This window comes from Parus major, chromosome 24 (genome assembly GCF_001522545.3).
Source record: "Parus major isolate Abel chromosome 24, Parus_major1.1, whole genome shotgun sequence".
NCBI classification, from domain to species: Eukaryota; Metazoa; Chordata; class Aves; order Passeriformes; family Paridae; genus Parus; species Parus major.
Genome location: NC_031792.1, coordinates 1,549,345 through 1,576,009, shown reverse-complemented (window position 1 = coordinate 1,576,009; position 26,665 = coordinate 1,549,345). Strand labels below are relative to the sequence as shown.

The following is a 26,665-nucleotide window of genomic DNA, read 5'->3' as shown; positions in this document are numbered from 1 at the left end:
CCCGCACACCCGGGTCCATCACCCACCGGGTCCCTGCCCCTCACACCGGGTCCGAGCCAGGGTCCATCCCCGCCCAGTGTTGGGCAGGAAAGTGAGGGAACGGGGAACGCAGCCACATTTAATGTTCTTTATTTGGTACCCCCTGCACTCAGGAGATGAAGAAAGGACAGCACGGGAAGGACATGAAGGGGTTGGAGCGTGTCCAGGGAAGGGAACAGAGCTGGGAAGGGTTTAGAGCCCCAGGAGCGGCTGAGGGAGCTGGGAAAGGGGCTCAGCCTGGAGAAAAGGAGGCTCAGGGGGCCCTTCTGGCTCTGCACAAGTCCCTGCCAGGAGGGGAGGCTCAGGGTGGACAGCAGCAGGAATATTCATTAGTAAAGAGGTCGAATCTACCCTCACAGGACCCTAGAAAAGAAAGGCTCCACTTCACAAAACGCGGTTTCATTACACACACAGAGAACAGGAGAGTGCTCAGTCCTCACTAACAGAACTCCCACACTGAAACGCTCCAAGGTGCTCCAAGTCCACCCCGCCCTTGTGACAGGCACTGCAGTAACACAGTGTGAGCTCCAGCGACATGCAGGTGGCATTTTCCAGGTCAGGAACTGGCACAGGAGCTGCTGCAGCCCCTCGGGAGGTGTTCTACCTCAGGGTCACAGCCAGGTGTTGCTGTATTTCCTCCCGAAAGTGCAGCTGCATCTCTGCTGCCTCCCGGCAGCCCAAGGCCCTGTCACAGGACTGGAAAGTCACCCTGTAGCAGAGGCTCCTCCGTCCTGTCCCTGGCTGCTGGAAATCATCCCTCAGCTGGATGGAAACCACCATTTCACCAGACACCCTCCTGGCAAGGGTGTGAAAAGCCACCTCATCAAACTCCTCCCCGTCAGGAACCCAGAAGCTGACATCGTGCACGTAGGAAGGTGGGTAGAGGGAAAAACTCTTGAAAAGCCTCAACTCTCCCTCAGGAAACTGCCTGAGGAAGCGCTTGTCCGATGTCCAGAGCATTCTCCAGTCGGATATTCCACACAGCAGCATGGCCAGGAGGTCCAGGTTCAGCGAGGCTGAGACAACAACCAGCTCACGGCTCTTCAATTCATCAGGAGCTGTCCTGATAACCCCCACACAGGAACCTGAGGGGTCTGGGTCTGTCCCCACACAGAGGAAATGCTGAATTTCACCAAGCTGCCATTCAAGAGCAGCAAAGTCACTTAGCTCAGTTCCAAAGCTTGTCGCTTCCTGCAGGCTGATGTTGGGTTTGATGCCAGAAATGCCCTGGTAAAGAGAATTCACGGTGGTTTTAATGTTATCCACCAACATCTGGATACAGCTGCTCTCTGTGCCCCTGCCAACTGCAAGCACAACGAGCATCTCATGGAAAACAGGCATGGAGTGGGGAGTGATCCGACATTTCCTGAAAACTGGCCCGGAAAGAACCTGAAGTGTCCCTGGAGAAAAAGCTCCTTTTTTTATTATTGCCTGAGCATGAGGCAGGAGGGAAGGCCTAAGATAAAACTGCTTCGGAATTGAGCATCCTTCTTGTACATTCTTATCTGTGTCCTGGCCAAAATGAGAAAACAAATCTGTGTTTTCCAGTCCCTGAGACGTTTTCTCAGTGCTTGGAGCCTCCTCTGGGCTCAGAGTGATCCAGAAGATGTTGGAGTGGCAAACACCATCGGGGTGACCTTGGTGGAGCAGAGGAAGGCAGGAGCTGGTGTTCTGCAGTGGAAAAGCTTGGCTGAGCCCTGCACTGAGCTTCTCCTTTATTGTCCTTACTGGATGACTCGAATTCACTTCGAGGAAACCCCTGTGAAAAATAAAAGTGCCAATTACAGACACCATCTGTGATTTCCTTCCTGTGGCCACAATTTGAGTGCAGCAATTTACCCAAAACATTCTTAAGCCAGGAATTACCTGACCAAGCCAAGCCTTTCACATTTTCAGGGCAGTAGTGTTTGTCTGCAGGTTACAATCAAGAATTAACTGCAATTTGCTGGTAAAAAAGGATTTCCCAGTCACCATATCCATTTATCTGACCCCATTCCCACTGAGAGCAGGAGAGCTGCTACTGCCAGAGAAACTAATTATAAAACTCACCTATTAATTTTATCCAGGAGGACTTGTGGCACTTGAAAAGAAACTTTTTGGCTCCCCAGTTGTGTCTTGCAGCTCATGGGTGTGAAACACAGGGGTGCTGTGCCCCGCGTGAAAACGTGGTTCAAAGCACCCTCTACACAGAAGGATTTATCCTGACTCCTGAAAATACACAAAAACAGGGCAAAATCATGGATAATTTCTGATATTTAATGTGCCTCTGACCAGATGATGGCCAGAGGTCCCTGCCAGCACCAACCCCCATTCCTCCCATCTTTAGGCTGAGATTGATATTCCTTCTGAAACGGATGCTTTTGACCTTTAAAATCCTCAGATAGTCTTATTTTTAGAGGGTGCTTTGGCAGGAAGCTTGCATTTTAATCTTGGTTATTCTGCTTAGAGATGAACAAGAACTGCAGCTATTTTAAGGAAAATTTTAAAGAAAATTTCAAGGAAAATTTCAAGGAAATTTAAAAGCAGTTCCTCTCCAGCCAACAAGACACTAAAAGAATATTCTAGCACTGGGGCATTTTAAGAGCACAAACATGGGAATTTCAGTTTTAACTGGCTACCTGTAACCTGTGCATTTGTATCCACGGATGGTCTCTGCTTTGAAAGGATGAACGTCGCTGAGGATAAATCCAGCTGCTGCCGCCACAGCCACGATTTGCCAGCTGTTGTGCCACTCCCTCCTGGGCTGGTCCGCAGGAGTCCCTCCCTGGCCATTGCAAAGGGCCACATAGACTTCTCCCTCCTGTGCCAGCACTTCTGAGCAGCTGGAAGGGAAGCCAAGCAACTGTTAGCACACCTCCATATCTCCCAGTGCCGGGAAAAACACCTGGAACGCAGCTGGAAAGCTGTGCCACGGCCGATAATTAACACAGAATTATTCCTGGTTCACTCACCTATGGAAAAAGCGTGCAAGGAGCTGCCTGTTCTTCACCACCCCAGCTTTTCTCCCGCAGTGAGGGAAGTTGAAATAAATACGATCAAATTCCCGTTTTCCCGGTAAAAAATGCTCCTTCAGCTTGGTGCAGTCCACGGAAAACACAACCTCGGCTCCTGCAACAGCAAAAGCAAAAGCAAAACAACGCTCTGATGGTTATCAGGAAGGAAATTTTTAAAGAAAGGTGGGAACGCAAATCCTCCAGGGAATTTTTAAGTAGGTGAGAGCTGCCTCGAGCACTGGGCACACACCAGGAAGTCCTGGTGTGCTCTTTGCTCTCTTTCCAGACAGCAGAAACTTCTGAAAACAGCCGAGCATGGGAGTGGCGAGGGGCTCCCAAGGGACACGGCAGCGGGAGGGGGACCCGCGGGCCAGTGATGCCACTCTGGACGACAACGGGGCGACAGCGATGCCAGGAGGGCGACAGCAAAGGGCTCACAGCAGCTCCGTGCCCACCCTGGGCTGTCCCCGTGGTCTCCGGGCTGTCCCCCGGTCTCTCCCCGGTCTCTCCCCGGTCTCTCCCCGGGCTGTCCCCGGCTGTCCCCGCGGTCCCCGGCGCGCACCCACCGCTGTCCCGCAGCCGGCGGATGCTCCGCGCCGCTCCCCCTCTCCCGGCCGCCTCCTCCTCGCTCTCGTAGCAAGTGGCCACCACGTGCGTGCCCTGGGCCCCGCACAGCGCCGCGGAGAAGGAGAAGTTGCCCTCTCCGAGCAGCAGGACGCGGCGGAGCCGCAGGTCCCCGGGCGGGGACATGTCCCCAGGCGGGCGCTCAGGGCCACCGGCGCTGGCTCATGACGTGCGGCCCGGCCAGCGGCCACTGCTGGTGGCGTCGGGTCCCCGCGGCCACCCCCGGGGACTCCTCGGCAGCCGCTGTCCCGGGGAGGTGGCGGTGTCCCCGGGAAGGATGCGCTGGGAGCGGGGATCCGGGGAGCTCTCCCGGCCGCCGAGCAGCAGGAAATGGGTAGGAAATGGGTGTTGCGTTCCAAAAGAGAGAGAAAAAAAAAAAAAAAAAAAAAAAAAGGCTGTTAAAAAAGCCGAGGAATCGTTGACTCGCAGAACCGCAGAATGGTTCGGGTTAGAAAGGACCTGAAAGCTGATCTTGTGCAGAGACACCTTTCACTGCCCCAGGTCAGGTTGCTCCAAGCCCCATCCCCGAGCACTTCCAGCCACTTCCCAGCTTCTCTGGGCAGCCTGTGCCCGAGCCTCACCGCCCTCACGGGGTGAAATTTCTAATGAATGTCCAGTCTAACCCTGCTGTCTGTCGGGTTTGAGGCATTCCCCCTTGGCCTGTCACTCCAGGCCTTTTGTGAATAGTTCCTCTCCATCTTTCCTGGGGGCTCCCATCAGGTACTGCAAGTCCACAATTAGGACATCCTGAAATCTCTTTTCCAGGCTCAAGAATCCCAATTCTCTCAGCCTTTCCGCATAGCAGAGGAGTTCCAGCCCTATAATCAATTTGGTGGCCTCCTCTGAGCTCACCTTTACCTGTACCTGCAATTCTTATTCTTTGACAATATCTGTGCTGCTTGAATTCCCAAAGGGGAGAAGCAGAGACAGAGAGAAAGAGAAGAAAAAGAGAAAAGAAGCAGTGGAAAGGTGGTGGAAGCATCATTTGGTGTCAAGTAATTACAGACAAGGTCCCTAATTCCTCAGCAGGGTGATACAAGGTAAATTAATTACCCTGCCTCACATATGTGTACAGTGCCCCTGAGAAGGAAGGAAATTATGGTCTGTAACACCTACAACAGCCAGGCTTGCGTGTCAGCTGCTCCATTTGTGTGCCCACAGCTGCCCCACAGGGCAGGGACAGTGTGTCAGGACAGCTTTCACACAGATAATGACACAGGGGGTTTTGAAATGGGCAAAGCTGAGCTCCTAGATAGACCCACAGCCACAATTTGTGAGCTCTGTGCCAGGCACTGTGTCCCTGTGGCCTTGAGAAAATCATTTTGTCAATTTTAAATGATGGGTAAGTGGCCTGGAGAGGTGTTGGGTACTGAGAAAATATTTACCACACAACCTCCCCGTTCCAATAATTACAGAAACCCCTCCAAACTTGTATTTAGCCAGGGAAAATGTGAGTTTTCCTTTTCACTGCTTTGGAAACAACCTGCTTCAGATTACAGGGAAACATCAGAGAGTGAATTTTGCATGTGCAGAACTGGGACAATCTGTTGGATGTGAGGAGTTTGTCAATGATGTTTGTGCCTGGAGATGACAGAGATGTTTTCTGTCATTCTCCCCTGCTGGGCTGTGCTCCTGTGCCACCTCAGAACAGGTATTTCAGGTCACTCAGGGAGTGGTTTTGCATTTCAAGTATTCTTGTCTGGCTGACCTCATGCAGTTTATCCCCAGAGAGCTTTCACTCAAAATTCCCATTTCTGGCTGCTGATCTGAGCCTGACAAACCCCCTGTGCTGTAAATAAGATTTCCCTCAGTTGCACTTTCAAGCTAAATTCTTACTACTTTACATTTACTTCCTTTCAATGCTGATTCTTTTAGGATTTGAACAAAAACCTCATGGATTTCCAGGCCACCAATCTGAGCTGGAACCTCCTCTGTGCAGCCCAGCTGCTCAGTCCTGCTGCACCCCAGGCCTCCAGGCAGAGGAGGAACACAAAGGATGCAGGGAAAGCACCAGACACGCTCAGGAACCAGCGGTGCAGTGATTTCCTTCCAGCACCAAGACCCATCACACATGAAAGCCATGTGGAAAATGCTCTTCCTGCTTTTTAATCCGTGCTGTTTAAACCTCTGTGTGTGTCTGGGGTTTGTTCTTGTGTGCAGAGGTGGCTGTGACTGGCCAGACAAGCCAAATTAACACCTTAGCTGGCAGAGCTAATTAGAACCAGCTAAATGGAAACAGCAAAGCTTGGAAATGAGGGGGGATTTGGGGAGTTTGACAGTGAGCCTGCGTCACAGAGTGCTCATTTGATTTTTCTCACCTACAGCCACAGAAGGATGCCCCCCCTGCTCAGCTGAGGTGTACTGTGATCCCTGCTAATAAAACTTTTGTCTTAGCAGGTATAAGGAACACAGAAAATAGGTCAGGTCATGACTGAGTCTCGTGATCTGTGCTACAGAACTGTTCTTTTTGAAGATGAATTTTAGAAATTCAGTTCCAGTCATCCAGACTTCCCTTTCTACCCCTTTGAAGAGAGGTGCTAAGGAGATGAAGATGCCTGAAAAGGACTTTAGTAGTGGTTTGTATCACTCAGCAATGCTGGCATAAATCAGATTATTTCTGTAGACATCAGATCCTGCTCACTGTTTGAAGGGCACTGACAGCAGAGTTTCAAAGGGATGTGATTTGCATCATCAGAGCAAGATGTTTTCCTTCTCTTTGGGTACATCTGTGTTTACTGGAGCCCTGCAGTTTTCACCTGAAGCTGCTCTGAACTGGCTGCAGCCCCTGGATGTTTCTCCATTACATGAATCATTTGAGATTTAAGATACAGTTGTCTTCCAGCCAGCTGTTATCAAATACCCACACTTCAGATGGGTTTCAATTGTCATGGAGCTGTTTTATCAGTTTAATCTCCACGGGAGAAACTTTCCTGTTGCTTGTGAAACACTCTGAAATCCCCTGGCAGCATTGAAGGGGGAAAGAACACAAAGGTGTGATGAGGAAAGTGCTTCTGAACACCCAGATAAGCTGTCCTGGACACTCCTGCCGCCCAAAAATGATGTTCCCCCGCACCTTTTATCCACCTTTCTGAACCCAACCCAAAACAAATCAATCCAAACTGCTTCTCCATGGTTTTATTCGTTAGTAAACTTACTCAGCATAAATAATACGAGCAGCCATTCAGTACAGCCGGCACCCGGTGGCAGAAAGAGCTCCGGAACGGCCCTCCAGGGGTGGCTTTGGGGGACAGCAGAGCAGCCCCTATTTCCTCTGGGCGCCTGCGATGGCCGGTTTGTCCTCGCGGGTGATGGGGATGGTGCGCTCGGGGACATCGCTCTGCTTGCGGGGAGCGCTGACGGTCAGCACCCCATCCAGCGACAGCGACGACGTGATGGTCAGCGGGTCCACGTCGTCGGGGATCCGGTATTTCCTGCTGAACTCCCTGGCGATGAAGCCGTGCTCGTCCTGCGCAAAAAGGGCGGCACAGAACGGTGGCCGCGCTTTAATGAGGAGCGTTCGCCCTCGACCGCGGGGTCTGTGCCTAAAGGCTGCAGAGCTGGGGCTTTCCAAGGGAAGATTTTGGGGGAGAGAAAAGGGTTCCGGGGATGAGCTGCTCTCTTTAAAGAGACAGAGTTAAAATCTGGGCTGCAGGTGCCTTCCACAGAAGCTCTGTGCCACCCCCTGTGCCAGCCAGAGGATTCCCTGTGCCCTGTGCTGGCATTCCTGAGGTGCCATTCCCAACCGCCCCGGAGACCCTCAGCGCCTGATCTCTCAGCTTGGTTCTCTTCTTGGCCAAAAAAGGATTCCAGGAATGGTGTTGGGATTCCAGGCCCCCAGCAGCTACAGGGAGCACTGGGTTTCCTGACTGACACACCGAGCTCCCAGGAGCTCCGAGGGATGGCACTTCCAGGGACGCAGGGAAATGCTGTCACATCTCCGGGCATGGCTTTGCATTTCTGCCTGCCCAGTGTCCACACAGATCTCCAGAGGCAGCAGGGAGAGGGATGAATGACATCAGAACACAACTTTTAAGGGTTAGAAACTGATAGCTGGGCCTAGGAAAGGTAACACGCAGGGCAATGCACTGATTCGTTATGTGCTTTGGTTATTACAGTTCATTTTTAGCTCATTGGACACCTCCCTACGCTCCTGACCTCTTCCCAGAAAGAGGGGAAGCCAAAAAATTCCCATTTCACAGATGATTTTCCAGTTCAGTTCACAGTTCATGCACCATCAGCAATGAACCTCCACCCTCTTGCTGCCCTGTGTGGGATCAGCTGGGGGGGGATTGCACAGAGCATCTTGATAAAAAGAAATTACAAATATTTGAGATGAGCACAGGGTTGTTTTGCAGTCACCAGAGGTGAGGGAGCTCACAGTGGTAAAGCAGGGGGTACCTGGCGCTCCTCGTGCTTCCCGTGGATCTCGATCATGTCCCCGAGCACCTTCACCTTCAGCTCCTCAGGGGAGAAATGCTTCACATCCAGGTTCACATAAAATTTGTCCTTGTCCAGTCGCATCTGCAAAAACCAGGAGGTGATTTCAGAAAAGAGCAAAAGCAAGGAGGTGACTTCAGACAAGAGCAGGTGAGGGTTTGAGTTTACAAAAGAATGCGGCAGGTCAAGACTTGAGCTGGTCTCTACACACATGCTGACCTTTATTTTGGGATCTGATCTGAGTGGCTCTGTCCCGTGCTGGCCTTGCATTAATGCCCATCAGGACAGGACCAGAGATTCTCCAGCTGAATTGGTTAAAACTGACTCTTTATTTAAAGCTGACTCTTTCACATGGCTGCTTCACTGGGCAGCCAGAGCCAGGTCACTAAATCAAGAGGAACATTATGCAAGGATTAAAAGAATACTTTCACTCCTTCTGCTTGGAATAGCTCCTCAAGCTCCTTGTAAATAAGACAGTTGACTTGCAAAAGCCTCTTGGCTCAGCCCCTGGAGGGAGGAGGCGCCTGCTCCATGATCTGGGTCCTGGATCTAATTAAAACTCTGCTTTTCTGGGCAGTGATTGTTTCAAATAGGCCCCTTTTCCCTCAGCAGCCACGGGCCCCTGCACTGTCTGACATGAGGATCCCACTGCCCCTGCGCTTTTTGCTTCTCAGATGGGAGTGGGAATGAAAGTTTGGCACAGCAGACTGGGAAATCAGAGAAATTAGGGAAATTAAGGAAATCAGGGAAATTATGCTTCCTCCTTTCCTCTGCCAGCTCCTAGGGTGATCTGCCATGCACACTGAGCTCGGTTTGCCTCTGCTCCCATCACTATGGCCACACTTGCTCCATCCCAAACAACGCAGAGGCACAAACACAGCACCTTTTTCCCCAGCCTTTTTCCTAAAAAAAAACCAACACCTACGAGCATCTTCCAAGCTCTCAGCTCTCCTGGGCCTCCAGAGCCAGCAGGCTGCGTCACAAAGAGCCCGAAGAAGCAAAGATTACCTCCGAGAGTCCTGTCTCTAGCCAACTGGGCATCCGAAGGATGGGGGATCTCATCAGGAAGGGGCTGAAGCTGGGGGAAACAGGGAGCAGCTCCGACTCCGGCAGGTGCTCCCCGAAAATCTGGTCAAAGATACGACTCGGTGCCAACCAAGAGAAGAAAGGTCTGCGGATCAGGGGGTTGTGGATGGTGATATCCATTGGAGAGCGCTGGAGGAGCCTGGCAAACAACTGTGCTGCAGTGGCGTGCCGGGAGCGGGGACAGCTTTATACCCGTGCAGCTGGCCTGGCCTTCCACCCCCCCGAGGCCTCTTGAACAGTGGTGTCAGGGATTTTATTGTCCCACTCCTGGGCCGGGCCCTTCGGCGGTGCCCAGTAGCTGTCTGAGGGATTTGAGCGCTCTGCTGAGGAGGAGGGGGAAGGGGAGAGAGGAAGAAGAGGAGCCCAATGGGGCAGCAAGAAGCCGGAGTGCCCCGCGCCCGCCCCGCTGCCCACGTGCTGTTTATCCACAGTCCCCGGCGGGCTTGGCCCATGTTCCCAGCTGCTCTGGATGCCAGCGGGATCAATGCAGCTCCTATCTTTGGCTCAGGGACCGGGACAAGGGGCCGTTGTTCCCGGGAGCTCGGCTCCAGCATCGCCCACTGGGGCTGCGCCTGTCCCGGCAGCAAAGGGAGCCCCAAAACCACGGGAAGGGAAGGTGCCAGCAGGGCTTTGCTGGGATGGTCCTGGCAGTGCAGCTCTGCAGCCCAGAGAGCCCTCACAGTGTGTGTGAGTAAAGGATGGATCTCTCCACCAACACCTCCGGTCTTTTGCCCACTGCAGGGCACATTTTTATGGATGGGGAGACCCCTACACTGAGAGAACCTGGGCATGGTCACGGCCTCCACGGTGCTGCACTGCACCCAGGGGTGCAGAACAGCTCTGTCTGCCTCTGCCCCTGCACGAACCTGCTTTCCTGCAACTCTCCTCCTAATAATCCACGCATTTATTTTAATTCCTGCCTCACCCATGAACCCAAATCACAGGAATGGGTCCAGCCCAGCAACTGTTGAAGGGCAAGAGCTCCTCTGCCTGTGAGAGCTCACAATTTAAACACAATTTCTGGCTCAGAGGCACTGCCAGTTCTGCCAGCCCTTTGCAAAAGGCTCTGAGCCTCTTCCTCTCGGCTTGCCTGCAAGAATAGGGAGGCAGGATTTGCTCTGTGCAGCAGCCCAGGCCATAAATACCCTCTCCAAGTCCCCATTACATCAACAGCACTGCACCTGCTCTCCTGCACTGCAGGGCTCAAGGAAATCTCTGGTTTCAGGGTATGCAGAGCTCAGCTGGGCACTCCTCCCCTGCTGCAGCACCAGCAGCCCAGCAGCCCTGCTCAGTAAAACTGGATTTACGCCAGGTTCAGAGCCTGGGTGGACTGGCCATGTCTGGCACCAGCATTTCTCCATGACATTGTGCCAAAGCCCTGGCTAAGGGAAGAGCCTGGGCAGCCAGCACGCTTCAGGATGGGGAGGTGACAGCAGTGGCATCTGCATCCCTGCTTCACTCCCTGCAGCCCTTCACCACTAAAGGAACAGAAGACTTGAGCTCAGCTTCTGGGAAAACCAGGCTCCTCACGCAGGGGTTTGAGCCCCAAGCTCCCTGTGGGGCAATGGGTGTGGGCAGTGGCTTCATTACACAGCCTGAACAAGCACCAGCCACCCAATTCCACCAATTCCAGCATCAGGGACTCTCCGAGGCTGCTCCAGGGAGCCTCTCGCTGGCCTTGCTTTGAGCAAGCCTTGCTTTGAGCAAGCCCTGCTCCCCTCAGCCCCTGGGCTGTGCTGGGCTGCCCATGCACCCCCTGCTCCAGAAGGGACCCTCAGAGGCCGGGGGGATGTGCAGGGTGTCCCCGAGGTGTCCCTGGGCAGTGCCTGCCCTCCCTGCTGGAATGCAGCGAGAAGCTTCCCTGGCCGCCCCGGGCCGGCGTCCTGGGGCCTGTGCGCGGGGCTATTTTGGTCCATCTTTTTTATCACACACTCCTCCCTTTGGAATCCACCCAGCTGAAGCCTGGCAGCCTGCAGCCTTCACTCGGAGAGGCAGCGAGGGCTGGGAAGGAAGGAAGGAAAGAAGGAAGGAAAGAAAGAAGGAAGGAAAGAAGGAAGGAGGGAAGGTGCCCGTCCTGGACACGCCATGGCCGCCCGCACCGTGCCCCACGCCTACCCCATGAGCTCCGAGTACGAGTTCGCCAACCCCAGCAAGATCTACGACCAGAACTTTGGAGAAGGTAAGGAAGGAGGTGGGATCTCCCCCTCTTTGCACCTTTCTCCCCTCTCCTGCAGGAGGGAGGGCTGCTGGGATTCCCTCCGGGGAGCTTGAGCTCCAGAGGAGGAAGCTGGAGCTGAGCGATTTTGAGTGGAGAAACCCAGATCAAATCAGGGGGGAACAGCCAGGGAATAACCAGGGAATAGCCAGGGAAAAAACAGGGAATAGCCAGGGAATAACCAGGGAAAAAACAGGGAATAGCCAGGGAATAACCAGGATGAAAACAGGGAATAGCCAGGGAATAACCAGGCAATAGCCAGGGAACAGCCAGGGTCTCTCTCTTCATGTCCACTTCTCCATCCATGCCCACTGCTGCCTGTCCCGCCCTCCCTCATGCCAGCCATGCTCTGGCATTCGTGCACATGCTGTGAAAACATGGAGCAAAATCGCTCTGGGGAGGGGGGGAAGCTTTTCCAGCCCGGGGGATGTGGAGAAAAGCTGAGCTGGGGAGTTCAGCACAAAGCTGGGCAGTGGCTGTTGGAGGGGAAGGAATGTGGGCAGCAGCAGAACCATTCAGCACCAGCACAACAGCGTGAAAAGGCAAAAAGCTCCAAGGAAAGCCCTCTGGACAATGGCACACAAAAGGCCTTTAGTTCTTCAGGGCGGTTTCTTCACCATCAGCAGTTTCCATGCCCATCCCTGGCTGTGGGCTCGGTGCTGCCGAGCTCCCCGTGCACCCACCGGGCCCTCTCAACATGTCAAGCTGGATGCCAGCCCTTGCTGGCAGCTCTGGGCAGCCCAGGGGCATGCAGGGGCTGGCAGGGATGTGGCTCTGGGTGTGTTTTAGGGGCACAAAGGTGGGAACCGCAGCAGACTCCACCCCTGTCATGGGTATGTGGCAAAGCCAAGGTGTTCTCCAGGTCCCAAACTCCTCCAACCCCATTCCCTGGAAACTCCTCACTGAGTCTCCTTCCCAGGTGTGTCCCCATCGGAGATTTTGGCCCCTGCCCTGTACCACGGCTACTACATCCGGCCCCGTATCAACAAGCAGCTGGAGAGGGGCACCTCGGAGATCTGCCTGAACGAGCACAAGTTCCAGGTGTTCCTGGACGTCTGCCAGTTCCTCCCCGACGAGCTCAGCGTCCGCACCGTGGACAACCTGCTGGAGGTGGTGGGGCAGCACCCGCAGAAGGCTGACCGCCACGGCTTCATCTCCAGGGAGTTCACCAGGACCTACATCCTGCCCCTGGACGTGGATCCCTTGCTGGTCAGGGCCACCCTGTCCCACGATGGCATCCTGAGCATTGTGGCTCCCCGGACAGGCAAGGAGGTGAAGGCCAGAGTCAACGAGGTGAAGATAACCCAGCAGGAGCAGCCAGTGGAAAAAGAGGAGCAGGCTGAGGAAGGAAAAGCGAAGGAAAAATCCTAAAGGCTGCAGATCTGGGAAGGTGTGGGGGACAGGGATGGGGAATGCGAAATGCCAGACCCCTGTTCCTCACCCTCGGTGTTCAGCAGTGCCCTGAGGCAGCCACACTTCTGCTTCTCGAGGCTGATGGCTGGGAAAAAACGGGACTTGGAACTGGAAAAAAAGAGTGGGACTGAAGTGTGTGTGTGAGTGACTGTAATGCAAGTTTTCTCCTAGGTCAGGTCACCATGCAGGGAGCTCTGCTCTCACCCCAGGGTCATTCCTACCCTTAACTGTGAGGCTGTGTCTCAAGGGACTGTGCTCTAGCCCAGAAGGGCACTGGGAAGAGAGAAAAGGGGATCCCAGTGCCTGGCTTCTGAGCTGGTGGCTGAGTTTCGTGGCTGTGGAAGGTGGGTGTTGGTCTGTGAAAGTGCCTGCAGCAATCAGGAGGAGAGAGGAATAAATCTGCCTCTGCTCTTCTCTTGTTTGCCTTGGATTCGTGTTGCTCCTGTGCAGCAGGAAGAATGGACAGTGCCCAGCTGGGACTGAGCTCATCTGTGCAAGTGGCACCAGAGGGGACATGGAGGGACTGTGGCCACCTCTGTGCCTCACCCCCCTGGCCCAGCTGCTGATTTAGGGAGCCCAGAGTGAAGTGACCTCAAGGACCAGAAGGTGAGGAGTGAGGAGCCCTTGGAAGGTCCCTGAGCATCTCCAGACCTGCAGCTGGAATGAACCCAAGTTCATGGGGCACAAATTAATGTCCAGCCACAGCCTGTGCCTGCTCAGCCCTGTGGTTACGGGACACCCTTCACACACAGACCTCTGTGAGGGGACTGAACCCCAAAGTACTGCTCAGACCACAATTGCCTGTCTGTGAGGGCAGGGAGGGGCTGAATTTGGCCGCTTTTGCAGACCCTATGCTGCTACATGAGCAATGTCCCCGCAGTCTCGTGATGGGGACAGGGATCGTGTGTGCTGCTGGTGCTGGCAGCTGCTGCCCCGGCGGCCCCAGGGCTCAGCAGGTGACAGTTGCCACCCTTGTGTCATCAGGGCCAAGCCAGGCACACAAAATGCTGTGTCAGTGGCTAAATTTGGGGGTGCCTGGCATGCCTGGGTGCAGCTCTCCCAACAGAGGGGAGGGGAGGCTCCAAAATCTTCGGGGATGTCATTTCCCCCAATCCCTGTGGCTCTGCTTCCACCCCACTCTGGGGCCAGGAATGCCTGGGGCCAGGAATGCCCCGCTCAGGAGCCTGCCCAGCACATCCCCCTGGGAGCTGGAACACGGATGTGAGGCTGATTTCTGTCCCCTGCCAGGCGAAGTGGGATCCAGAGCAGAGCAGAGCAGAGTGCTGCCCGGCTATTTTCAGCTCTTTTCTGCTTCCCAGGGCCCTGGCAGTGCTGAGGATCAGTCAGATGAGGAGCAGCCCTGCCTGCCAGGCTCAGGAGGCACAGGGAGGGTGGCTGAGCCCAGTGCAGAGCCGGTACCTCAGTCGGACCTCCTGCCCTGACTCCTGAAGTAGAACCAGAGAAACTGTCAGAATAAAAAATCACCGTTGCAACAGGCACTGTCTAAGTGATTAATAATTCCAGGCATAATTCTGAGCTAGGGACTTTTAATCACCTGCATCCCATTCACCCAACACCCCCCAGACCCCAGATCTCAGGAGGGATGAGCTCCTGAGCCCTGTGCTGAGGGCAGAGCACCCTGGGTGTGTGTGGGCTCAGGAACGGCCAGCCTTTATTATTCTTATAATTCCCTTATAAAAGGCTTCCCCAGACTCACAGACACTTTGTGGCAGCGGCTCCAAAAGGCTGCTCTTTGTCCCTGCTCTGGCAAGAAATGTCCCTTTGCTTGCTGCAGGTTTCCTGTGATTGGGATGAAGTCTCAGGCACACACACACAGCCAGGGACACACAGCCAGGGACACACAGCCAGGGACACACAGCCAGGGACACATGACAAGGCTGGGCCATCAGATGCCATCTGTCCCTGCTCAGCAGCTCGGTGAAGCACTGGGGACCGAAAACAGCACACAGCCAGGGCTGGGGCTGCCCTGGGAGACGATTCTGAGACAAAAGGAGTGCCCAGAACAGTGCAGAGCTCTCTCTTCTTCATTTTTGATAGACAGTGCCAGCTCGGTGTGTGCCTGTACCACACTTGTCCCGGTGCCTGAGGGATCTGGGCACTCTTGCCATAAAAACACTCAGAATTAGCAGTGACTACACAATTCTGTGCCCTCCCCAGCTCTTCCTGGCCCTGTTCTTGCTCTCCCTCGCGTTCATTCTTTGTGCGGATGTCACAGCTCTGTTAACAGCGCTGCGGGAAGGGCTGGCAGTGCCCGGGGGTGGGCAGGGCTGTCCCCGCACTGTCCCCGCACTGTCCCCACCCCGCAGCATCCCCGGGAGCCGTGCCTGCTCCCATCCCCGCAGACACAGCCTGGGGAGGGAATGCGGGGTGGCAGCCAAACTCTCCCCGGCCCTGCCAATGTTTTTGGTGCTTTTCTGTTTCTCTGGTGGAGCTCGAAGCGGCAGCTCCAGTAGTTGTGAAAGAGGCTGATGGGAACAGGCTCCCAGACCTTTTTTTCCCCCTCCTTCCCCACAAAGCAACAAAGCCCGAGTTATCCCAGAAATCAAAACAGACGCTGGTTCATTAAAACAACAGTGTCTGTGGCAAGCCCAGAGACACAGAGTCTGCAGCTTCCCAGGCAGGGACAGGCTCCTGGGAACACCTGGACCCTGCAGGACCCTGAGAACACGGGACCAGCACTGAATCCCGGCTGTCTGCACAAATCTCATCCTGGCGTTTCTCCAGCCCAAGCTGAGGAGCAGAGTCAGAGCAAGGCTCAGGCTCTGCAGGTCACACTGCAGCTCACCCAGAGCTGGCTGTGACCCTTCCAAAGCAGAATCCTTCTCCTTCTGCCACTCCTGGACGGGTCCAAGCTTTGCTGTGCCCTTGGGGAGGTGATGAATGGGGCTGGGAGCCCGGCTGGGAGCGTGGGTACACCTGCAGTAGGAACCAGGGCCAACTCCTGGCACAGAAATGTGAATTAATGCTCACCCCCTTGTTGGACACCCCTCGAGGGATCAGTCCTGCACAGAACTGGGTCAGAGCTGTGGGGCAGTGTTACTGCTCAAGAATGACAATAAAATGATATCTTTCAGGAGGATCTGTTATCTTAGACCTGCTTGAGATCCCAGGAATTGCCTGATCCTTAGGTCCAGGAATGACCAGGGCTCTGGTCATTCGGGCTGGACAGTCTGAAGGGCTCTCACCAGGGGCAGAGAGGTGAATGAATGTCCCTGTTCCCATCTGACCCGCTGGGGCTGAGCCTGAGAGCTGCACTGCAGCTCCTTAAGGCTCTGAGGGCTCTCCTGGGACCCTGCAGCTCTCAAAGGCACCGAACTGAACACTTTTATCCAGGTAGCTTTGAAAAAAGCGCATTTCCAGTGTCCCTGAGGCTGCGGGGCAGCAGAGCTCAGCCGAGAACTGCAGGAAATCCGCTCATTCCCGGCTGGTGCCGCACACGCCACGCGTTCTGCTGGAGGTGCGAGGATGGAGCAGCACCGAAGTCCCACCCTGGCGCTTCTCCTTTTGTCTGAAATCCCTCCTCCGACCCATTTTGCGGGCCGGACTCAGGGACAGCGGCGGGACGGCTGTTTGGGACAACAAACCCGAGTTTTAGCCGCAGGGTGACGCGTGGGGACACGGCGAGAGCTCGCCCTGTCCTGCCGGCAGTAGATGGCACACGGGGCCAGCGCTCCGAAACCCGACACTGGCGGCAGACACTCCCTGCAGCCGGAGCAGGAACCAGGAAATACAAGCCCAGCCTGTCCAGAGAGCGCTCGGGCTCGGCGGGGGAAGGAGCGACATGGGCAACCTGTGCGGCTGCGGCCGGCCCTGGTGAGTGCGGCTGCGGGGCGGGCACCGGGCGCGGCTCCCGGCAGCGCTCCGGACCTTTGCGCCCTTGTGCCGGGCTCGCCGGGGCTCTGAGCCCCGCACCTGGCCGGGGAGGGACAGGTGAGCACGGGGCAGCTGCCTGGGGCAGGACAGGACCGGGACAAGGGGGTTTTTTTTGGTCGCATCTCAGCCCGGCATCCCGCGGTGAAAATCGCCGTCCTCTGCCAGAGCTCCCCGGGCAGGTGAACACCACAAGGTGTCCCTTGGAGAGCTCCCCGGGACAAGGCTGGGGTTCAGCCACCCCATCCTGCCCTCAGCCACTCCAGCTCCTCTCCCTGCCCGCGTCTGTCTGGGGATTATTTACGCTCGGGAGATCCTGGCCACGTTTTTGGGATGCTGTGGCTCTTTCTCCCTGGGAGGGAGGGTGACACTTCAACCCCTCCTGGCTCCTGCCGTGCCCTGCACCTCCTGCTCGCAGAGAAATGCCATCACTCGCTGCCAACCGGGAATATTTTCAGCTCTGGGCGTGCTGCGAGGGGAAGAGCCGTGAATATCAGATGAAGCTCCGAGGACGTTCTCTGGCCGACGCTGCGTTTGTTGAAAGTACGAGAAATTCATCCGGTTTTTAATAATTCCAAGAGGCACAGCATCACCTAGTGGAGGAAGGCTCAGGAGATGAGGACACCGAGGTTCTTCCAAGCCCTGAGCCTTGAGGAGTTTGGGATTTGGAACAGGAGTTGAAGGTGGGAGGTGGAAAGCTGGTCACCCACCAGAACTCCCATTTTTAATTTCCTCTGCCCTGTGGCAGAGGGTAAATGAGGCACCCAGAGCATCAGCAGGCCAGGGCTCCATCAGGGGGTGCCTGGGGCACAGTCTGAGGTCTTTAAAGAAAAGCTGTCACAGCAAATTTATTCTGTCTGGGAAGTTATTGATGAAGGAATTGTGCCCTCGGGTCTGGGCGCCTCTGTCCCTGCGCAGGGCCGGCCCCAGGCTCTCACCACTGAAGTGGCACTAAAGTGTGCACAGACAGGGAAAGCTGCCCAAATCCAGGCCCCAGGATTGTGTAGGGCAGGATCTGGATGGCCCTGGCACGGGGACAGGGGAGGCAGCAGTGTAGGAGCAGGGCCATGGGTGCTGCCGTGGAGAATTCTCTCAGGCTGGGAGTTCCAACACGTCTGACCCGCTCTGGAGAGGAGGGGAGAGGTTTCCCTGCTCCCATTTCCCGTGGCACACGTGTCCCCATTCCCGGAGAGATGCCTGGCTGTGATTATCCTGCAGACAGGAATAGCTCCAGCCCACACACTGCCTGCAATGTTCCCTCCACAAAGGGAGGCAGGCAGGAATGCCAGCCCAGCCGCCTGTCTGCCAGCAGAGAGGGGAGGGACCCTGCTGCTTCTGCCTCAGAAGGTGCTGGTTTGGTGAAATCCAGTGTCTGAGTGCTGGGAGGAAGGGAAGTGCTCTGGCACACAAGCCTGGGCAAGGAAGAGATGCTGCAGACAGGGGAGGAGGAGGCTGTGAGAGCCTCACAGAGGGCTGCTGCTGTGAGTTAAACCCCAAATTCCTGGGGAAAACCCCCAGATTTTGCCTGTGAAGGGCTGGAGGTGCCTGTGTGGCAGTGCTGGAGCCTTGGCCACCCTGCCTTGCCCGAAGCCACCTTTGCCTGCCCAGGCCTGGTTAATCATTACTGGCTGTTCTGGAGCTCTGCCTGCATTCCCAGGGATTTTTGTTTTCCCCTGGAGTGCCGAGGCACAGCCTGTGCTGTCCCCTGCCCGTGGAGCTGGCACAGGCACAGCCCTGCCCAGGGCACTGCTCTGTTCCTGGCTGGCAAACGCTCGCCCTGTGGGACACACAGCATTCCCTGAGCCCATCCAAGGCTCTGCCTGAGCTGCTGAGCAGAGCCACAGCCCCCTGAGAGCCTCTCAGCTGCACCCTTTGGTGTGTGTGTGTGCAGGAGGGGCTGCACAAGGGCCGGCACCTGCTCCCCAGCCCTCTGAGCGTGACATTTCCGTGCTGCATCTGTCCCAGAAGGGGACACGAGTCCCCTCTGCCAGTCCCAGCCTGCAGGAGCTCGGCTCCAGGCTCTGCTGTTACAGCTGGGATGAATTTGGCTCCTGTCCTCTCTTGGAACAGATCTGTGCTTGGCCTGTCTCTCTCTGGTCACACAGGTACAGCTGAGAGGAGGGTTTGGCTTGGCTCGTAGCGAGGGCAAAGCTTGTTTGGTTTGGTTCTGTTCTGAGTGGAAAACTGAGAACAGGAAAAGTGTCTGAAACCTTCAGTCCGACAGCTGCTCCCTGGGCAGAGCGGCCAAAGCCCAGGGAGTGGGGCTGGCAGAGCAGCTGCCCCGAGAGAAGGGGTTTGTGCCAGCTGGGATCGTGCCCTGCCCAGCCAAGCTCTGCAAATGGAGCTGCAGAGCTCCAGAGAGGAGTTCTCATCCCTTGGGATGCTGCTGGGATGGGAGGACAGGCAGGGAGAGCTGGGGCTGGCTGTGGGGTGTGCTGGGTGTGTCCCAGAAGGAGCAAACACATCCCCACACCTTCCCTTGGGACATTTCCTCTGCCAGGGTCACTCGGGCTCTGCTGTGGCTCTTTGCTGGCTCTCCTTGGGCCTGTCCCGTTCCGTGGTACCCCAGGCATGGCTTGGGTTGGTGTTTTGGGAGGTTTGGGACCATCAGGGCTGATGTGTCTCTCTGATTTCAGGAAGTGTCCCTCGCCTTTCAAGAGAAAGAAAGAAAAGCAAGGTAAGGATCTGTGACCGTGCCCCCGGGAGGTGACATCGGTGCCTCCCACACTCCTTTTGTTCTGCACCTTCCTCGAGAGGAGCTTGAGGCAGCATCTCTTCAAATCTTAAAGCAAGGAGGGTGATGTGCCACAGGCTTTGGTGAGGTGGGGAGGGAAGGGACTTCAGCAGTGCCTTAAAAATACCCAAGTCCCACCTGAAAACGCAGCCGAGTGCTCTCCAGCAGGGCAGGAGCTGCAAAGATCTGTCTGACAACACTCCCCAGGATAAAGTGTGTTCCTCAAGTTGTGCCCTGTGCCCTTTGGACTGTGCTGGACAAAACGTGCTTGCCAGACAGCAGTGGAAATAAACAAAGTTAAAAGTGGATCTGACTCCTCTGAGGGCCTGACAAGAAGCTCTCTGTGCTGTGTCTGTGGGTTCTGCCAAGAACTCTGCGGTCCACAGCATGCTGGCATCCTGGGAAACCTTATTTTTCCCAAAGAAACAAGCCCAGGCTTTCTTCTTGGAGACATCAGGGCAGCATCAGGGCTGAGGGAGTCAGATGTGGTGGAAATCTGATTTCTTCCCCGTGGGGAGAGCCCATGGGCCAACACAACATTGCTGCATCCCAAGGTGGAACAATAAACTGCTTTAAGCCGACCTCCTGGTGTTTCTTTTGCAGGAGCTAATGTGAAGCATGAGACCCAGCAGCAGCAGCCTGGCAGGAAGGTAAATAACTTTCCAGAGGGTTCTTTCCTAAGTGTGTGTTGAGAAGACAGAGCTGCCCAGAGCTCTGTGGGCTGGGAGGACACAGGGCGGAATTCAGAGCCATGAATCCTCTCAGGATTCATTTGGAGGCTGTGCAGCACAGCGTCCATGGCTCTTTCCACCTGTTTTTACTCCCTGAAGTGACCCTGAGGTGTCAGAGGGCGGGAGATGCTGGGCGCAGCGCGGGGTCTGACCGAGCTGAGGCCACAGAGCTGTTTCCCCTCTCAAAAGGTCCCCACGTACGAGGATGTCCCAGATGTCCCCGTGTACGCCACGGTGAGCAAGCCCAAGGCTGTGCAGCAGGATGACAGCATCCACTACGCCGACATCCAGGTGTTCTCCAAGGTGCCGGAGCGCTCCGCGGCCGAGGTGAAGAACCTGCAGCTGCAGAACGCCACGGAATATGCCACCCTCAACTTCCCCAGGGCCAGGCTGAAGTACGACAGCAAGAATGGGACCTTGGTCTAAAAGACTTGATGGCCTGGTCCTCCTCCTTCAGCAGGAAAAGGAGTTCGCAGCTGTAGATGCGAGGAAACCTCAGGGACGTGTAGAGAGTTGGGAGAGGCTGTGTCTCCCTCCTCAGACATTCTCACTGAGGAGTTTCCCATCGGATTTTGCTGGCTAAAAACGCCTCCTCCCCCGGGAGAGCTGCCCCTGGAGCTGGCAGCACATCTCCTGTGAGGCTGCAGAGCTGCTGCTGGGCTGCTGAAGGCTCAGGGCTGCAGGGAGGAAATCCCTCCTGTGGCACAGCTCCAGCCCAGTGCTGGCTCTGGGAATTGGGGATTTTGGGACTAAAGGGAGGTTTTGGCGCAGGGTTTTGTGTCAGTGCTCGAGTTCTGAGGGTGCAGAGTGACTCGTGGGTGGTGCTGTGAGGAGAGACCTTCAGCAGGATCTGCTGCACGCTCTCCTTCCACCAGCTGTCCCTGGAGGTGCAGCCAGGCCCTGTGTGCATCCCCTTCCCCCAAAATCAGGGTTCTACAGCTCCCCACAGCACCTGGCAGCCAGAAATGCAGAATTAGGAGGAGTACAGAACAGTTTCTGTCACTGATGGGCTGTTCAGAGGTGCATCCTCACTCCTCCATGCAAACAAGGGAGGAGTGAGCTCCTGGCTCTGACTGGAAGGGAAACAAGGGAAAATTGGCAATTTAGCTGCAAATCACTGCCAATATTTAGGGCAGTTCTCAGAGTCCAGCAGCTACCTGTGACACTGGGAATGAATCCTGGGCAGCTTTGGAGAGGACTTTGGACTTTGCCTCCACTTTTTCCTCATTTTGTGCTGTCAGCCCTGCCTGTAAACCCCAGTGCCACAGAGCACACAGCACGTGGGGTTATCAGCTCCACCTCGGGGAACCTGCTTCTGGATTTCAAATAACATCAATAATTGAGAGTAGCAATGGCCCAAACGGCTTCTGCCACTGGGCAGCACTGCCAGGGCTCCCCAGGCACATCTTCAGGCACTAAACCAAGGCCTGGCACATTCTGCTCCTCAGCCATGGCCTGCAGAGCAGATTGGGGGGCAGCCCCGGTCATGGGCAGCATTTAGAAATGGTGCCTTTTATAAACACACACAACTCTGCGTTTTCTAGCTCAGCTGGGTGTGAAGAGCATGAAGGAGTTCCTGCTCGTGGTGAAAAAGCTGCCCCCGGCTGTGTTTGCCAGGGTGGAGGCGTTTGAGGACCAATCTTGGAATTTTTCTACCTGTTTTAATGAGTGCCCGAGCCCCTGGAATGGTTCTTTATCTCCCTGAGGAGCTCCGGTTTCCACACCTCCCTCGGGGCCGTTCCTGGAAGCGCAGCTCATGCTAGAGACAATTCCATGCTCCCATTCCGGTGATTTTTTTCCCAGGCTTTCCACGGGGAATTGTGGAATCCACGTATTCTGCAATAGATATTTTCCCAAAGGACTCGGTTTTGCACTGAATATTAAAATCTCCTGTACTTCCCGCGGTCGCCGTGTGTGCCAAACGAGTGTTGATGTACGATTAAAGAAGCAATATTTAGTTTTAAGTGATAAACCCGCACTTTGGGCGAGGCTTTGCGGGACTTGGGGGACACACGGGGTTCCGCTCCCGGGGCTGCGATGCGGGGCTGGGCAAAGGCTTCCCCGAGCTGGCTCTGATCCCGATCCCAATCCCGATCCCGATCCCGGCCCCCGATCCCGGGGCGGAGCCGGCGCCATCCCGCCCCATCCCGCCTCCGTTCCCATGGCGACCGGAGACGCGCACCGGGAGCAGGTAGGGCCGGGCTGCGGGTGGTGGTACCCACCGTGTCGCACCCATCCCACCCCATGCCATCCCACCCCATCCCTGCCCTCTCCCTGTCCCCATTTCTCCCCATCCCACCCCATCCCCAGCCCCTCCTCACCCCCCAGCCCTGCCCTGCTCCTGTTCCTGTGCCTGGTCCCCACATTCCCGTCCCACAGCCCATCCCAGCCCTGCTCCTCGCTATCCCCGTGCTCCAGACCCATCCCATGTCCAGAGGCACCCGGGATTTGCTTTTCCCCTCAGGTTCAGCAGTGCCGGGACCTTCCCTGGGCGCTGAGGTGACGTCCAGCATGGGGACTGTGATGGACACGGTGCCCTGTCACCCCCCGCAGCCTCCCGCACCCTCTGTGAGTTCCCAGCATCCTTTTTTGTGTCCTTTCTGTCTCTTTTGGGTGCTTCCCGAGGAGTTTGGGGTCGGTGGCACCGATGCAGCAGCAGCTTTGAGCAGCTCTTCGGGCTATTGCCGCAGCCACAAACCCCACAGGTGAATCCCTGAACCAGCCCCTTTTGGTTTTATCCCCCCCCAACCCCAAATTTTAGTGACCAAATGTATTCAAGGACAAGGGTTGGGGCCGTGCTGGAAGTGACCAGGAGATGGCAATGCCACCAACCGAACTGCCACCACCCCGTGGGCTGGGCTTGGAGGTCACTCACCCCGGGAGCAGCTGCTGGGAGCATCCTTTGGATATCGGGTTTGGAATCTTTGGGGAGGTTTGGGGATTTTCCTTTGGGAAAATCCAGGGGGAATTCTGAAGCATCATTCCTTTTAGTGAGAATGTAGCACTGAAAGGCAGCTGTTGTGGAAAACTGACAGGAAAACACAACTCCCGCCACGAGCAGCTGGAAAATTCACAGTGAAACACAAAGGGAGAAGTGGAGTTTAATTTTTAAAAGTTATTTTTAGCCCGCACACACACCCCAGACCCCATTTGTGTCCCCACAATGGACAGAAGAATGGCTCAGCATGTCCAGCCTGGTTTTTATTCCCTGGCATTCAGGCAGAGATAAGAAACCTCCTGCAGAAGCAGATCTTTGATGAGAAAATCTCTGAGCAGGACTGTACCTGATCCCAGCAGGAAAAAGGAGAACATTTGGAACATTTTGCCTTGGCTGTGCTGGTGTTGGGGCAGGAGGGGGCTCTGCAAAAGGGAGATGGGATGAAAGGGAGCCTCTGGATCCCAGACTTCAGTCCCAGCTCTTCTTGGTTGACCCAAAAATCACAGCATCCTTCCCTGTTATATTAAAAATCCTCTATGAATGGGTGTTTTCCACATAAAAATCAGGTGGTAAATATATATAATGTAATAAATATAAATAGATAGGAGAAATTGGTAGTCAAGAAGAGCATTTTAAATCCACAGTGGAAGCTCCAAGTGTGTTTTGTTGGTTTTTTCCTTCAAAATTAGGTCACTTGTTGTCTCATGGGGGAACCACTTTGTTTTCCCACAAAATTTTATTGGAATTGCACAGGCATAAGCTACTCAATTGCATTAAAGACTGGGGTTAAACATTTATTTAATGGCATTTTGAAGCTCAAAAGCAAACGGGATCAAGGCTCCAACCCCCCAGCAGCTCCAGCTTACAAGGCTTTGTGCAAAGCCTCGCTGTAATCTGTTGTTTTGCTTAACAGATGTGGTATTAGAATCGATGAAAACATAAAAATCTCCACTCCCACGGAATTATGAAAAGCAGGGAGAGCAAACATGAATAATTTAAAACTGGAGGTGAGGGAACCACCTCCTTTTGTGTTGGTTACAGAGGGAACTGACCTGTTGCTTCTCTCTCTGCATTTTAGCTGTGACAGGCTAAAATAGTGAAATTACGCCATTAATTTTTTCTCAGGATGCTTCAAAACTTAGGCAGGGGGGGAAAAAATGTTTATTTTTAAATGCATCTCACACTTAGAAATGCCTGGCAAGGCACGGGGGTCAGTGCTGCTCTGTGCCTGCCGGGCAGAGCCTCTGGCTGGAGGGGCTTTCACCCTTTCCCTTTTCATTTTCCTTTTTTCTTTCCCCCCGGGCACTTCCTGTAAGGTGACACCAACTTGGAGAGGCAGCCTGGAGATATTCGATACTTTTTTGTGTGATGGGGGCATTTACTGATGTAGAGAACGAGCTGGGGGTTGTGTTTAATTGTTTGGACGTTTCCTCTCGGGTTTGGTTGGGTTTTTGTTTGGGTTTTTTTTTCCATTGAAAAATGCATCGTTCAAACTTGCAAACCTTGCAGCTGTCGAGGCCTGGCTTGCAGCTTCCTGTGGCTGCAGAGAGATCTTCTCTGTGTGCTTTGCTCCCCGTGCGAGGCATCACCTCCCTTCCTCCTCCTCCTCCTCCTCCTCTCTACCCCCACACCAAGCAGAGCTCCCTGTGCACGGCGGGCTTGAAAAATCTCATTTACACAGCGGGTTTTGGGAGGTGTTTTTTTTTTGCTTTTGCCTGGAAATGGGTTTCAGATGTTTTCCCCGCGCCTGCATCTCGTAAAGCCGCGGCGTTGCCGTGACAACCGTGTGACATCTCTGCCCGGGCTGCTCCCTCCTCCCGCCGAGCATGCCCAAAGCGAGCCGCCTCTCCGGCTCAACTCTGCCCGGGCTGCACAGATGGGACCATGAGCGCCCTTCCCCATGAGCTGCCGGCCTTTGTGCTCGGGAGGAAGAGGAGGGAGAAGCGCCCCGAGGCGCCGGGAGCTCAGCCCCGCATCCCCTGAGCCCCCCGCCCGCCGCCGCCCGCTCGCCCGGGACGATGCTCGCCTGCCTGGCCAGGGGGAATCTGCTGGATATTCTTCAGGAGGGCTTCACCGAGGTAAAGCCGCGTCCCCGAGCTTCCCAGAATGGTTTTGTGCGGATTTGTTAGGTTCTCGGTGCGGAAAATTGCGGGGGGAAACAGCGAGGTTCCTCAGCAGGGGCTGCGGTTCGGCCGGAGTTTGGTGAAGAGTTTGCGGCTGGTTTTACAGGCGGGGTTTGTGCAGCTCGGAGGGTTTTGTGCTCTTCTCTCTGCTCTGCCCCTGTCCCGGTAAATAATGCAAACTGCTGGAGGTTGTGGGGCAGCGTTTATTGTGGAAAATCCACTCCCATCCTGAGGGATGTGCGGTGTCTGTGTGTCTGGGGGGTGTAAATCTGCTTTGTGGACTCATATTTCTTGGGAGAGGCTGACAAAGAGCTGCTTTGGGGTTTTTACCCCCATCTTTTACTGTAAATTGAATCCCCGGGGAGCTGAAATTCAACTTACTCGGGAAAATGTAATTTTCGAAGTGTTCTTTATTTGCCTGTTCTGCTAGGAGAGTGATGAATCGTAAAATAAGGACACGCACCAAGAAACTCCAGAGATGGGATTCCTGTGGCTGTGTGGGGACTCCCCTCTTTAGGGGGCACAAAAAATGAGTTTTGTTGGATATTTATGGACTCAGTAATGCCCGGGCAGCCCATACTGGAGCTGGATCTGCTGTCTGTAAGCTGGAAAGGAAGAAAAGCCCTGGGGGATTTGCTGGAACCACTGAGTGGCTGCTATTTGATGTCTCACTTGGTCGCAGGGATCTTCTTTGGGGTTTTATTCTTAATTCTGTTTAGCGTTTGGTGATTCCTCAGCCGTGCAGAGCTTGGGTGCCGTGCCTGCACCACCCCGTTATCCACAGAAAATGATCACTGGACATCCCTGCTGGGCTTCCCGGCTCCGGTGCCCACCGGGAAAACAACCTTGGGGTGAAACCTGAGCGTCCCCGGCTCCAGGGCGGCTCCGGGTCCTGGGATGTGCGGGCGGAGCTGGAATCGCTCCATCCCCTCCTCCGCACAGAGTCCGGCTCGCTTTTAGCCAGCCAAGGTCTGCCTTTAAACCGAGCTCACACTTCCTGTGCTCGGGGGCAGCACATCCTCCTCGGGCACAAATAGTAACTTATTTACTAATGACACGATTAATAGCGGGAGCAAGCCCCGGGGATGTTCAGTGCCTCACCCCGGCTGGTTTTACCCACAGGCAGCTCAGCTCTGGGACAAACTTCCCTCTCCCAGCATAAAAACAGATTCACGGGGTCTCTGCCTCCTCACACACGCCAGCAAAAGTAAAACAAATCGGTTTAGCGAGGGGAGGAGCTGTGGTTTGCCAGGGACCCCGGGCCCTGGAAATGAGAGAGGAGCTCACTGCGTCCTGTGTGTCCTGCCCATCTCTGCTCGCCCGTTTGGTGGTTATTTATACAAATATTATACATTTATACAAACATTGTACATTTATACAAACATTGTGCATTTATACAACCATTATACCTTTATACAACCATTATACCTTTATACAAACA

The 26,665-nt window shown here is 55.0% G+C and overlaps 5 protein-coding genes across 7 annotated transcripts in view; 3 read left to right on the top strand and 2 right to left on the bottom strand.

Annotated features, from left to right (window-relative positions):
- Positions 1-422: 422 nt before the first annotated feature.
- On the bottom strand, positions 423-4,008 carry FDXACB1 (ferredoxin-fold anticodon binding domain containing 1). Its single transcript, XM_015649981.3, has 5 exons — positions 3,599-4,008; positions 2,991-3,147; positions 2,658-2,861; positions 2,089-2,247; positions 423-1,798 (listed from the first exon to the last, which is right to left on the bottom strand). The coding sequence occupies exons 1-5, from the start codon at positions 3,780-3,782 to the stop codon at positions 640-642; spliced, it is 1,863 nt and encodes a 620-aa protein (XP_015505467.1). The 5' UTR covers positions 3,783-4,008; the 3' UTR covers positions 423-639.
- Positions 4,009-6,776: 2,768 nt separating this feature from the next.
- On the bottom strand, positions 6,777-9,508 carry CRYAB (crystallin alpha B). Of its 2 annotated transcripts, none has more exons than XM_015649982.1 (3): positions 9,102-9,508; positions 8,055-8,177; positions 6,777-7,122 (listed from the first exon to the last, which is right to left on the bottom strand). In XM_015649982.1, exons 1-3 carry the CDS (start codon positions 9,297-9,299, stop codon positions 6,919-6,921), a joined length of 525 nt encoding a protein of 174 aa, XP_015505468.1. In that variant the 5' UTR covers positions 9,300-9,508; the 3' UTR covers positions 6,777-6,918. The 2 variants fall into 2 exon arrangements, with proteins under 2 accessions (XP_015505468.1, XP_018864483.1); XM_019008938.2 differs by lacking the exon at positions 9,102-9,508 and adding an exon at positions 8,313-8,462.
- Positions 9,509-11,152: 1,644 nt separating this feature from the next.
- On the top strand, positions 11,153-14,302 carry HSPB2 (heat shock protein family B (small) member 2). Its single transcript, XM_015649595.2, has 2 exons — positions 11,153-11,358; positions 12,314-14,302. The coding sequence occupies exons 1-2, from the start codon at positions 11,265-11,267 to the stop codon at positions 12,763-12,765; spliced, it is 546 nt and encodes a 181-aa protein (XP_015505081.1). The 5' UTR covers positions 11,153-11,264; the 3' UTR covers positions 12,766-14,302.
- Positions 14,303-16,281: 1,979 nt separating this feature from the next.
- On the top strand, positions 16,282-22,127 carry C24H11orf52 (chromosome 24 C11orf52 homolog). 2 transcript variants are annotated; one of them, XM_033519720.1, is made up of 4 exons: positions 16,282-16,641; positions 17,157-17,241; positions 19,335-19,375; positions 20,036-20,083. In XM_033519720.1, the coding sequence occupies exons 1-4, from the start codon at positions 16,480-16,482 to the stop codon at positions 20,045-20,047; spliced, it is 300 nt and encodes a 99-aa protein (XP_033375611.1). In that variant the 5' UTR covers positions 16,282-16,479; the 3' UTR covers positions 20,048-20,083. The 2 variants fall into 2 exon arrangements, with proteins under 2 accessions (XP_033375611.1, XP_015505042.1); XM_015649556.3 differs by lacking the exon at positions 17,157-17,241 and adding an exon at positions 20,353-22,127 and having other exon boundaries at positions 16,309-16,641; positions 20,036-20,082.
- A 2,797-nt stretch (positions 22,128-24,924) lies between these two features.
- The window catches only part of DIXDC1 (DIX domain containing 1), a 25,769-nt gene continuing 24,028 nt past the window's right edge, over positions 24,925-26,665 (top strand). Inside the window, exon 1 of the mRNA XM_015649887.3 lies at positions 24,925-25,179. Within this exon, the coding sequence (XP_015505373.1) occupies positions 25,120-25,179 (60 nt within the window). The 5' untranslated portion in view covers positions 24,925-25,119. The remainder of the gene's footprint in view (positions 25,180-26,665) is intronic.

Coding starts and splice junctions, on each gene's coding strand:
- FDXACB1 (XM_015649981.3), bottom strand. CDS start 3,782: ATGTCCCCGCCCGGGGACCTGCGGCTCCGCCGCGTCCTGCTGCTCGGA. Junction 3,148..3,598: donor CCGCCGGCTGCGGGACAGCG/GTGGGTGCGCGC, acceptor TTGCTGTTGCAG/GAGCCGAGGTTGTGTTTTCC. Junction 2,862..2,990: donor CTTGCACGCTTTTTCCATAG/GTGAGTGAACCA, acceptor CTTCCCTTCCAG/CTGCTCAGAAGTGCTGGCAC.
- C24H11orf52 (XM_015649556.3), top strand. CDS start 16,610: ATGGGCAACCTGTGCGGCTGCGGCCGGCCCTG. Junction 19,376..20,035: donor GAGAAAGAAAGAAAAGCAAG/GTAAGGATCTGT, acceptor TTTCTTTTGCAG/GAGCTAATGTGAAGCATGAG. Junction 20,083..20,352: donor AGCAGCAGCCTGGCAGGAAG/GTAAATAACTTT, acceptor CCCTCTCAAAAG/GTCCCCACGTACGAGGATGT.
- HSPB2 (XM_015649595.2), top strand. CDS start 11,265: ATGGCCGCCCGCACCGTGCCCCACGCCTACCCCATGAGCTCCGAGTAC. Junction 11,359..12,313: donor CGACCAGAACTTTGGAGAAG/GTAAGGAAGGAG, acceptor TCTCCTTCCCAG/GTGTGTCCCCATCGGAGATT.
- CRYAB (XM_015649982.1), bottom strand. CDS start 9,299: ATGGATATCACCATCCACAACCCCCTGATCCGCAGACCTTTCTTCTCT. Junction 8,178..9,101: donor TAGAGACAGGACTCTCGGAG/GTAATCTTTGCT, acceptor TGGTTTTTGCAG/ATGCGACTGGACAAGGACAA. Junction 7,123..8,054: donor GGAAGCACGAGGAGCGCCAG/GTACCCCCTGCT, acceptor CTTTTTGCGCAG/GACGAGCACGGCTTCATCGC.